The sequence below is a fragment of the Rhincodon typus genome, chromosome 5 (genome assembly GCF_021869965.1).
Source record: "Rhincodon typus isolate 14 chromosome 5, sRhiTyp1.1, whole genome shotgun sequence".
NCBI lineage: Eukaryota > Metazoa > Chordata > Chondrichthyes > Orectolobiformes > Rhincodontidae > Rhincodon > Rhincodon typus.
Genome location: NC_063336.1, coordinates 56,050,959 through 56,063,158, shown reverse-complemented (window position 1 = coordinate 56,063,158; position 12,200 = coordinate 56,050,959). Strand labels below are relative to the sequence as shown.

General features: G+C 39.6%; 1 protein-coding gene across 6 annotated transcripts in view; it reads left to right on the top strand.

The window, feature by feature from the left end:
- Positions 1-12,200, top strand: part of fam184ab (family with sequence similarity 184 member Ab) — a 173,221-nt gene that overhangs the window by 49,063 nt on the left and 111,958 nt on the right. For all 6 annotated transcript variants that reach the window (XM_020528589.2, XM_048597489.1, XM_020528583.2 and 3 more), the window contains exons 2-3: positions 4,150-4,998; positions 8,834-8,969. In XM_020528589.2, the coding sequence (XP_020384178.1) occupies positions 4,150-4,998; positions 8,834-8,969 (985 nt within the window). The remainder of the gene's footprint in view (positions 1-4,149; positions 4,999-8,833; positions 8,970-12,200) is intronic.

The window sequence follows — 12,200 nt, the reverse complement described above, 5'->3', positions numbered from 1 at the left end:
GAATGAATTTACGCCTGGAGGTAGGGGGTGTGTTTGAAATTCTTGATGAGGACTTCACCAAGAAGGAAGACATGGATAATGGTAAGATTAGGGAGGGGTATGTTGATATTCTATGGTATGCTGATATTAAGAAGGTAAAGGTGTTGGATGTCTTGAAAAACGTTAAGGGGCCTTTACCTTTGTATTCTCTTTAGCCATAGGTCAGGCCCCAGAAGACTGGAGGGCAGCCGATGTTGTTCCTTTGTTTAAGAAGGGCAGCAGGAATAATCCAAGAAATTATAGGCTGGCAAGCGTTACATCAGTGGTGGGGGAATTATTGATGGAGATTCTTGGGGACAGGATTTACTTGCATTTGGAAAAGAATGATTTTTTTTTGGGATAGTCAGCATGGCTTTGTGCTGGTGGGTCTTGTCTCAAATTTGGTTGAGTTTTTTGAGGAAGTGACAAAAATGATTGAGGGAAGAGCAGCAGATTTTGTTTGCATGGAGTTCACTAAAGCATTTGACAAGGTTTCTCATGGTAGTCTTGTCCGGATATTAAGTCACATGGGATCCATGGTGAGTTGGTAAGTGGGATGCAGAATTGTCTTGGCAGTTGTGGAGGGGTGTTTTACTGACTTGAGGTCTATAGTAGTGGTGTTCTGCAAAGATCAGTGTTGAGATCTCTGTTGTTCATAATATGTAAATAATTTGGATGAAAATTGTGGTTTGATTAGTAAATTTACAGATAGCACAAAAATTTGTGGAATTGTAGATAACAAAGAATGTTGTCAAAGCAGGATATAAATCAGTTGGAAAGTTGGGAAGAGAAATGGCAATGGAGTTTAATCCAGACAATTGTGAGGTGATGAATTTGTGAGGTCAAATGCAAGAGGAAAGTATGCATTTAGTGGCAGGACCCTTAGGAACATTGATGTATAGAGAGACTTTGGGTGCAAGTCTGTAGCCCCTGAAAGTGGCAACATACATTAATAAGGTGGTAAAGAAGACATACGGTATGCTTGCCTTCATCGGAAAGTTGGCAAGTCATGTTACAGCTTTATAAAACTTGAACTAGGCCATGTTTAGACTATTGTGCTCAGTCCTAGTTGCCACACTGCAGGAAGGATGTGGAGTCTTTGGAGAAGGTGCAAGGTTGGTTTACTAGGATATTGCCTGGATTGGAGTGTATTGGCTGTTAGGAGAGGTTGCACAATCTTGTTTGTTTTTGCTAGAGTGTTGGAGACCTGAGGTGGGGGGAGAACCTGATTGCAGCCTATGAAATTTTGGGAGGCATGGATCGGGTGGATAGTGGAATCATTTCCCAGAGTGGAAATGTCAAATACTCAGAGGCAAAGCCTTAAGGTGAAAGGGGGAAAGTTAAAAGGAGATATGTGAGGCAAGATTTTACAAAGAGTAGAACGTGCCTGGGGAGGTGATGGAAATAGATGTGATAGCAATACTTAAGAGGCATTTAAACATGTACAGGCAGGGAATAAAGGGATATGGACCATGTGCAGGTAGATGGGAGATTTGTTTAGAACAATATAATGGTCATATTAGCCTGAAGGGCCTGTTGCTGTGCTTCTGTTCCATGCTTCTGTTCCATCCTCTGAGAGACAAAACTAAGAACTACATACCTTTTATTCTGACATCAGTTGGAGGGTAATTGTTACAATCTATATAAAGATCTAACTAGACACTTATAAAATAGTTATATCATTGGCAGAGTTCAAGAGGATTTATGAAAGAGAAATCAGAATTGTTGGAGATGACAAATTGAGGAGCAGGAGGAACACAGGCCAGGCAGCATCAGAGGAACAGGAAAGCTGATGTTTCGGTTCGGTCCCCACCCAAAACCTGACTCCAGCATTTGCAGTTCTTGCTCTCTCAAAATCGTTGGAATTGTTTTGAGAATGTTACTTGTAATATTGATAGAGGAGAACCAGTGTTTGTGGTTAGGTTATTGGAAAGCTTCTGATAAGGTTCCATGCTGGAGGTTAGCAAACAAAATTAGGGCACATGTGAATTGGATGGGATATACTACTATTGATTGAGATTCTTGTTAATGGATATAAACATGAGTGTAACAATAAATGAGTCATTCTAACAATAGCTGGCTGCTGTTAGTTGGGTAACACAATGATCAGACTTTAGGCTATGGTTATTCACAATTGAGGGACAAAAAGAACTACTTCAAATTTTCTGATGACACAAAAACTAGGTGGTGATGTGAGCTGTCAGGAGGATGCAAGGAAGCTTCAAGGGTACATAGGCTAAATAAATGGCAAGAACTTGGCAGATGGAATACAACATGAATATAACAAGTTATTCACATGGTTTAAGAAAAACTGAAAGGCAGAGGATTTCTTCAGTGGTGGTGTCGTAGAGTTATACAGTGTGGAAACAGACTCTTCCATCCAATCAATCCAATGTCGACCATAATCCCAAACTGAACCAGTCCCACCTGCCTGCTCCTGGCCCATATTCCCCCAAACCTTTACTATTTGTGTACTCATCCAAATGTTTTTTAAATGTTGTAATTGTGCCCACGTCCATCACTTTCTCAGGAAGTTCATTCCACTTGCGTATCACCCTCTGGATAAAAGATTTGCTCCTTATGTCTTTTTTAAATCTCTGTCCTCTCACTTTGAAAATGTGCCCCATAGTCTTGAAATCCCCCATCCGAGGGAAATGGCACCTACCTTAACCCTTTCTATACCTCACATGGTTTTATAAACTTTTGTAAGATCACATTTCAACCTCCTACATTCCTGTAGTAAAAATTGGCAAGGGTTGATATCAAAATGGACTTAGAGACCCTTGTTCATGAGTCACTAAAAGCTAGTGGGTAAGTTCAGCAATCAATAAGAAAGGCAGATGGTTTGCTGACCTTCATGATGTTGTGATTATTTCCAATGATCGGCCACAGAATATTGAGTACAGGTTTTTGATTATGTATTCAGTCATATGCAGGGAAATAGTCAACGTTAGTCTCGCTGAAGTGAAAACAGTGCCGAATTTAAGAAGTTTATCGATTTATACACTTCCTGTCATGTCTGCAAATTTCAATCTTGTCAGTACATAATGCTATAATAAACAGATGTTTCCAATCCTGGGCACGTGTTAATTCACCCAGCCAGGGATTGCTTGATCTTAGCCTAGCCTGGTACTGTTTGCTTCAACCCTTTTCTGTTTATTCTATTTCCCCCCCACCTCTGTCTCCTAACCAAATAATCTTTCACGTTTCCCAAAGCCTTTATGTCAGGTTCCTGCTGTTCTCTGGTGAAGTCTGCTCTCTTAATTTTGCTTTGAACATGGAATTCCCTGTTTCACCCTTATTGTCTAATCATCACCTATAATTGCATGGGGATTTGGGTACAGAACTAAAGTTACCTTGGTGATATTACATCTAGCATATCGTGTAGATCTCTTTTCCTTTATCTAAGGTAGAATATATTTGCCATTGAGAGATTGCGAAAGAGGTTCTCCAGACTAATCCCTGGGATGGTGTGATTGTTTTATGAGGAGAGATTGAGGAAACTAGGCCTATATTCTCTTGAGTTTTGAAGAATGAGGGGCAATGTAAATGAAATTTACATAATTCTTACAAAGTGTAACAGGGTAGCTATGGTAGGATACTTCCTCTGGTTGGCAAGTCTAGACCCTGGGAACATAATCTCACAATAAAGGACAGGCATTTAAGGCTGAGACAAGGAGATTCGTCTCTGAGGTTTGAGAATCTTTGAAACTTTCTATACCATGAAGTTATAGAAGCTCCAAGTTCAATATTGAACATGCTCAAGACACAGATGGGGGTAGATATCTGCATACTAGTGACATCAAGGGAGAAAGGTAGAGGTACATGCTCCGTAATGGCCTTATATAATGGCGGAACACATTCAAGAGGCCAAATCGCCTACTTCTCCCAAGTTCAATGTTTCTCTGTGAGAAACTGAAGAAAGTTTTAAGTTCAGGGCTAAGATAGTTCTCTGCAAGACAGGATCTTTTCTCCCATTCATGAAGGACAGCCAGGGTGCAAATGTTACTTACATCATACAACACTATGTTTTATGTAAAGTCCTTACAAAGTAGCAAATCCTCTTGTGAAAACAATGCCGTGACTCATTAATTAACCTTATTAGTATAGTGCTTTTTATTGTTTCTGCAGGTGATCTATGCCTTAAATACTAAAAATGATGAACACGAGATTGCTATCCAGGCACTCAAAGAGGCACATGAGGAAGAAATCCAACAAATCTTTGATGAAACAAAAGAGAAGATTCTCCACTATAAGGATAAAATCGATAGAGAAACAGAATTACGGAAGAAAATTCAATCTTTGGAAGAATCTCTGGAACAGCATGAACAGATGAAACAGCAAGCACTCGCAGAATTTGAAGCCTATAAGCAGCAGGTAGAAGATGCACGGCTTGCTACAGAGACTCATCAATTGCAAGGTGTTGCGATTATGTCTAGAAATATCCAAGAAATTAAGGAAAACTTTGATGATAAATTACAACACTTTATCCAATTAGAAACCCAGTTAGGAGAGAATAAACAACAAACTGTGGAAGATTTGCAGGCAGCTCACAAGCTTGAGATCCAGAATTTGTTAAGGACACATCATGACCAGCATGAAACTTCAAGTAAACAACAGGAGAAGATACAGCAGCTGCTCAAAGATGAGCTAACTGCTGCGAATACTAAAATTCAAGATCTTACACTTGAAAAGCAAAAGCTAGTGGAAGAATTTGAAGCCAAATTGAGCAAAGCTCAAGCCTTTTATGAGCATGAGATTGAAGCTTTAAAATCTCGACACTCCTCAGAAAATTTGCTTCAATGGAAAAAGAAGGAAACTCAGCTAAAGATGGAATTTCAAATCCAAGAGATTGATTTAAAAAAGGCATTAGGTGAGCTGCAGGCAGAATTGCAGCTCACTCAGGAGGATGACAATGAAATGAGGAACAAATGTGAACAGTTTCAAGAAGCATTAAACAAAGCAGAAAACAATGTACAAGTAAGAACTTATATTAATGATTAGTTCAAGCAACATTTGCTCTTCATGTTTTTATCAAAGTACAACCCAAGATAAAGGATGCATATAACCCTAGTTATGGCTGAATTAGTCTCCATTAAGAATTGAAGCCAGTTTTGTTTTATTTTATGCTGATATACCATGAGTAACTTCAGTATATAAAATAGGAGTTCTGCCTATACTCTTGTTTCAGATATCTTAGGTCATAAAATTAATATTGTGAATCATTAATTATTTATATAATGAATACATTGGATTAGCTGTTAGACTGTCTTTTTTAAGTAAGGAAATCCTTCTAGAAAGTAAGATGTAACATGCTTGGATAACTTTTACATACTGAGGCAATAAAATCTTTGTGAATTGCTTTCAGAGCATCATTAGTTGTTTTTAAAACACTGTCCAGATATCCCCAATAACTTGTTTAATTAAGAAAAGTTATAGAGGCCATTTCTCGGGATTTTGCAAAGTTGAAACAACTCCAGAGCTATTTTAAAATGGTGGGCATGATCTGATTGCAGGAATTTCACTCACATTCCTGATACCCATCAGCCAAGCATGCAACCCAGGCTCTAAAAGTTTAGGTCAACTAGGGAGAGCTGCTGACTTTGCTTGATAGACATTTTTATTTGATTAAATTCAGGTTTCTTTTTTATGTGTGAACTCTTTTGTCAATGTTATTTTCACAAGATGAAGAGCAGAATTTTGCTTCTGTTATAGACATTTAAATTGTCTGTTTGTTGCTCTCTGGGGTTATAAAAACAACAATTCTATTTCAAGAGATGATTTGTGAATGGATTTTTTTAAACACTGCACAAGGCATTATTAAGATTGGATTCATTTGTTCTGTATGTAATGTATATTGGGTGTTTGGGCATGGAAAGGCAATGCGTTAGAATTAGGGGCATGGGTGGTTGCATGATGGCCTGTAAGCAGGCATAGGGATAGATGATTTTGTTCATTTATTCAAGGGATGTGGGCATAGCTAGCCATTGATTATCCATCCGTAATTCCCTACAGAGCAGTTCAGAGTCTGCCACAGTGCTGTGGGCCTGAAGTCATATGTTATCTAGACCAGGTGAGGATGACAGATTTCCTTCCTTGTGGTTACATAATTGCAATAGGTTAGCTTTTTATTGTTGATCTTTATTGAATTCAAATTTTTCCCTCTGCCAAGCCCTAGTTTGAACCAGTGTGCCTAGAACAAAAGCCTGGGGTTCTAGATTATTCATCCATTGGTATTAATACTACATCAACCTGAGTTATGATGAGGAGTTAGTTGGGTTTGAGGATTTTAGAAGGTGTAAGATGTCACAAACCACTGGGCCAAAATTCCAGAGCACCAAGGTGGGTTTTCTAACCAGGTTGCCCGGATACGTCATCACCTTCTGGCTGACTGCAGTTGCATTCAGTATGGCCAGTTTAACTCTATCATGCAGCCCCATTCCACCCCACAGCAAAGGTTGAACAATTTAGGGATCTTTTTACAACCAGGAGCAGTGAGCTTGGAAATTTTCCAACTTGAGCTATTCACCGCTGTAGCAAGCATCCATGCTCTCCATGTTTCCTTATCTTCACCAACCTGCATCAGATTGTTCATGCATAGCCAGATCTATTATTGTTTCACAGGATTTAATCCTTGAAGGCAGTGGGGAGGCTGGGGTGTGACAGATACATCTTTAACTAGATTTTGGTCAGCACTTGCACTAAAAGTTTGGCAAAGGTGAAAAAGATAGTCACTCTTTGTCTTTTAAAGATTCATCTGGAAAACAGTGTAACATTCTGCCATTCAATAGGATCCTCCAACTTAAAGCCATACTCCCACACTCTTCCTTTACTTCTTGACATCTTTAGCCTCTAAAAAAACCACCTATTTCTATCTTAAATGTATTGAGTGACTTTGTTGCTACAGCTTTCTGAGGTAGAGAATTCCATAGGTACACCACTCGCTGAGTATGTAAATTTCTCCTCATCTCAGTTTGAAATGGCCTACCGTGTATCCTGAGACAGTGACCCTATGTCTTGGAATCCCTGGTTAGGGAAAACATCATCCCTGCATCCAGTCTGTCCTGCCTGTTAGAATTTTTTGTTTCAATGAGATCATCTCTCACTTCTATAAACACTAGTGAAATTACAGACCCATTCCACCCAGGGTCTCTTCGTACAACAAATCTGACATCTCAAGAATCAGTCTGTTCAAATTTCCCTGTAGTCCCTTTATGGCAAGTGCACCTTTTCTTGGAAAAGGAGGCCAAAACTGCGCACAATACTTCAGGCATGATCTTCTCAATGCCCTATAATGTTGCAGTAAGACTTTTTTGGTCCGGTATAAAATCTTTCTGCAGTGAAGGCATACATATCCTTTGCCTCCCTTATTGCTTGCTGCACCTGCATGCACACTTTCAGTGACGAGCAATGTTCCATGCCACTCCAATGTTCAGCGCAAAATGATCAAGGTGGGTACACTGATCGTGACATTGACTTCCAGTTCCAGAAGCTGCTGCCATACATGGGCCTCAGAATCCTGTGCAGCCTTTAAAAAGAATCAGAGGGAACACTGGTGACCAGTGTAAAAGGACACTCAGTTCCCTTTCCACGTCGGTCTTTCCCAATCTATCACTATTTAACTATATTCTGCTTTCTGTTTTTCCTACCAAATGGACAGTCTCACACTTTTTATCCACATTACACTGCACCTAACGTGCATTTGTCCACTCACTCAACTTGTCTAAATTGTCCTGAATCTTTATATCCTGGAATGAGCTGTCAGAGGTAGTGATAGAGGCTGGTACAGTTACAACATTTAGAAGATATGTGGATGGGTATGAATAGGAAAGGTTTAGAGGGATGTGGGCCAAATGCTGGCAAATGGGACTAGATTAATTTAGGACATCTGGTCGGCATGGTCAAGTTGGACCGAAGGGTATGATTCCATGCTGTACAGCTGTATGACTCTATAACCGAGTCTCCTTGTTACTTTCAATCCCATCTAGTTTTGTATCATCAGCAAATTTGGAATTATTGCACTCCATTCCCTCATCACAATTATTAATATGTATTGTGAACAACTGGGGCCCAAACATTATTTTCTATGATGCTCCACTTGTCACTATGTTCCACTCCAAAAACCACCTGTTTATTCCTACAACCATTTTCCTGTCTGCTAACTAATTCTCAAACCTTACCAGTTTATTATCACCAATCCCAAATGTCTTGATTTTGTGCAGTAGCCTCTTGCATGACATTTTATAAAAAGTTGTGGCATAACGGTAAGGTTGATGGACTAGTAATCCACAACTCAGACAAATTCTCTGGGGACATGAGTTCAAATCCCATCACTGCACCTGGGCGAGTTTAGATTATTGAATTAATTAAAAAGAAGAAAAACAGGAATATAAAGCTAGTGTCAGTAATGGTGTCAAGAGATGGCCATCAACTAGTTCACTAGTGTGCTTTAAGGAGAGAAATCTGCAATCCTTACCTGTTCTGGCCGACATGTGACTCCAGACCTCCAGCAGTGTGCTTGACTCTTAATTGCTCCCTGAAATGGCTTAACAAGACATTCAGTTCAAGGGAATTTAGGGTGGGTCTCAAATGCTCGGTTCACTGGCAACACCCACTTCCCATGAAAGAAGAAAGAAAAAAATGTATAGTTTGCTTTGGAATCGTTTATGACTGTCATGGTTCGTGGGTGGCATGAAAGTTGTAAAACTAAGTATCTCTCTTTTAAGCTTCCTTTTTATGCTGTAGGAACATTGAATTGAGAGGCCAGTTGTAAGCCATGACCTTTTCTTTAACAATTTGGTGTCTGTTCTTTTAGGTGCTTCAGCAACAGCTGGAAGACAGTCAACAGAAAGCTGATGGTACTGTTGCCAAACAAAAGCAGTTAGAAGATGAACTGGTTGCTTGTAAACATCACATTCAACAGCAGTCCACAGAATTGCTACTTAAAACAAGTATGTCCACTTTATACTTAAAGCACATTTATTTAAAAAGACGTCTCCACTACCTGATTCACACTCTTTTCTTAAGTTTTGCAGAAATTTTTTAAACAGTTAAATGTAGATTTTAAATAAATTAACCCAGGGCATAAAGAATTTTCTTCATAATGGGAAGAAAAGACCATCAGAGATAACAAGGTGTAGAGCTGGATGAACACAGCAGGCCAAGCAGCATCAGAGGAGCAGGAAAGCTGACGTTTCGGGTCAAGAAGACTAGACTTTTCTGAAGAAGGGTCTCAACCCGAAACGTCAGCTTTCCTGTTCGGTCTGCTGTGTTCATCCACCTCTACACCTTGATATCTCAGATTATCCAGCATCGGCAGTTCCTACTAGCTTTCAGAAAAGAGCATCACTTGTTTTTTTTTACATAAGCTATGTATACTGCATTTTCATAATTTTTTTTGAAGTTGGAGCTCAGAACTCTCGAGGTATGTAACTATTGAACGTGACAACATGCTTAACCATCTTATGTTGAATGCCCTCCAATTACTAAACACACAGATTTAAATTTTCAACTGTTAGCAATTTTATTTCCTCTTAACAGGACTTCTGAGAAGAAATGTGTTTAGGTCTTCCAGCACTAGGAGACTGTCTGTCTGTCTTTCCATCTGTTTGTCATGAGACTTTGTCTTAAGTGGATGACCCCTTATTTTTAAGTAGTGACCTGTAGTTCTGGATTCTCACACGAGAAAATACCCATTTCACATCCGCGCTGTCAAGTCCTCTCAGGATGTTGTATGTTTCAATTAAGTCACTTCTAAGCCCCAGTGGATATAAGCATACCTAGTCTTAACATTCCTCAAAAGGCAAGTCACACATTCCTAGTATTAGTCTAGTAAATCTTTTCTGAACTGTATCCAACACATTTATATTCTCCTCCTGTAAATGAAGAATACTGTATACTGTACACCTCATGTGGTTTCATCTATGTCACTGAAGCATAATGAATGGCCTTGACAAGATGGACATGGAGAGGAATGTTTCCTGTTGTAGGTGAGTCCAGAAAGGTGTTTTTTTTGACTGATCTATGACTTTGCCTCAGAAAGCAGTGGGAATTAGATTATCGAATTTTTATTAAGGCAGAGGTAAATGGTTTGTTGTTAAGCATGGAATCAAAGATTATCAAGGGTAGATAGGAATGTAGAATTCAAAACACAAGCCTTGGTCTTATTGAAGAGTGGAGCAGGCTTAAGGGGCTGAATGACCTATTTCTGCAACTGTTTTATAAGTTTGTAAACCTTGTTACTTCACTTCCTTTTGCAGCAAGCAATAGCATTTTGTTAGCCTTCCTATTACTTACTGAATCTGCATACTAATCTTTTGTGATGATGTATTACAGCACCCAGACCCCTGTGTATCACAGAGCTCTACAATCTCCACTGTTTAGATAATGTGCTTTGTATTTCTGTTTCTTGCCAAAATGGGCAACTTCACACTTAACCACATCGTGTTCCAGTCGCAAGATCTTGATTTACTCTTTGTGACCTCCTGATGCCAACCTCACAACATATCATCAGGAAATTTAACAATCATGCCTTTGGTCTCTTCATCAAATTCACTTATGTCCATTATTAACAAAAAAAAAAGTCACCAGCATTAATCCTTGAAGTACACCACTTATTACATCTGCTAACATCCGTTCCCCGTAAGATATTAGCCTAAGTATGTTCATTCCGCGTGTATTGCAAATGGGCAAAGAAATAATTGCAAGTGATAGGGAGTTGGCATGTGCAAACACATGCAACATGTTTCTGCCCCCTCAATGTATTAATGTCCAGCAGATGTGGATCCTGTGCGTTCACTCTTTAAACTGACACTGACTGTATTTCTAATTAAAACCAACACATCAACTGTCTCGCTGGGCCCTTTTTTTAAGGTCCAGAATGAAGCCCATCAGGATGTGGGGACTTGTCAACCTGCATCTCCACCAATTCCTGGTGATTGCAATCTTCTTCTTCCCTCCCTTCCATGTCTTGATTTGCACCTATATCTGAGATATTACCTGCATTCTTGATGGTGAAGATTGCAGGGGGAGATGATGGTGCAGTGAAAACTTCAATGGGCTAGTAATTCAGAGGTGCAAGCTGATGTGGGTTCACATCTTACCATGACATTTGGTGGGGGGTGGTGGATTCAATGTTTAAGGTGATAGATGGAGTGCCAATCAATTGGGCTGCCTGATCCTTGATGGCATTGAGCTCCTTGGGTGTTGTTAGACCTGCAGTCTTCCAGGCATGTGGGGAGGGGGTGTACTCCATCATAGCCTTGCAGGCTATGGGCAATCAGATGAGTTGCTCACCACTGAATGCCTAGTCTCTGATCTGTTCTTGAAGTCACTCTGTTTGTGTGGCTGATTAATTTATTTTTCTGGGAAAGAAGCATTTTATTTCTGTAAAGCAGGGACCTTTTTAATAATTAACGTGGCTTTCAGGACACACAAGTACACTACACTAAAAACCAACTAACAAACTAACAGCAGTCATGAACAGACATTGAGTCTATTTCAATTGAATACTGCCTTTTCTCCAATCAAAAGATGTTTAATGATTGATCATTTCATTTAGCTGCAGCAGTGGATATTGAACTCAAAAAAATGGGATATTAACTGCTAATTTGATTTCAAAACAAACAAAAATTTAAGGTTATTGAACCTGAGCTATATCAGACTTATAGAATAGGGCCCAGATCTTCTGTTAGGAAGATAGTCTACCCTTCGGTGAAAGGGAACCATGCATAAGTCCTAATGCAGCTGACTCTGAGAAACCTTTGATGGGCAATTAGCTGGTGTCTAGAACCTTCAAGAAAAGTCTCCAAATCTGAGTTGGCATCGAAGAGTTTGGAAGAGTTTTGACTTTTTTACATTAATAGCTAACCAGGAAAGATTAGAGATATTACAGGCTGCTTTGATTTCACTCCTGTATCCGTTTGGCAGCTATGGTCACCACCCACCTGGCATCCTACCCTCTAACCCACTTGGTTCCCTACCCCCTTACTTACCATTAACACTTATCTTTTGTCAGTAGCTGACAAAGTAGGTTTAAAAACAGAAAGTAGCTACTACTGAAAATGGGTGTGTGGCTCCAATACTAATCCATGCTGCTGCTACCTGCATTGATTGCTGCACTGGACTGTGCTGCTGAAGGACTTCTGGCCTGGATGCTTTACCATAAAATTTCTGTAACTTTT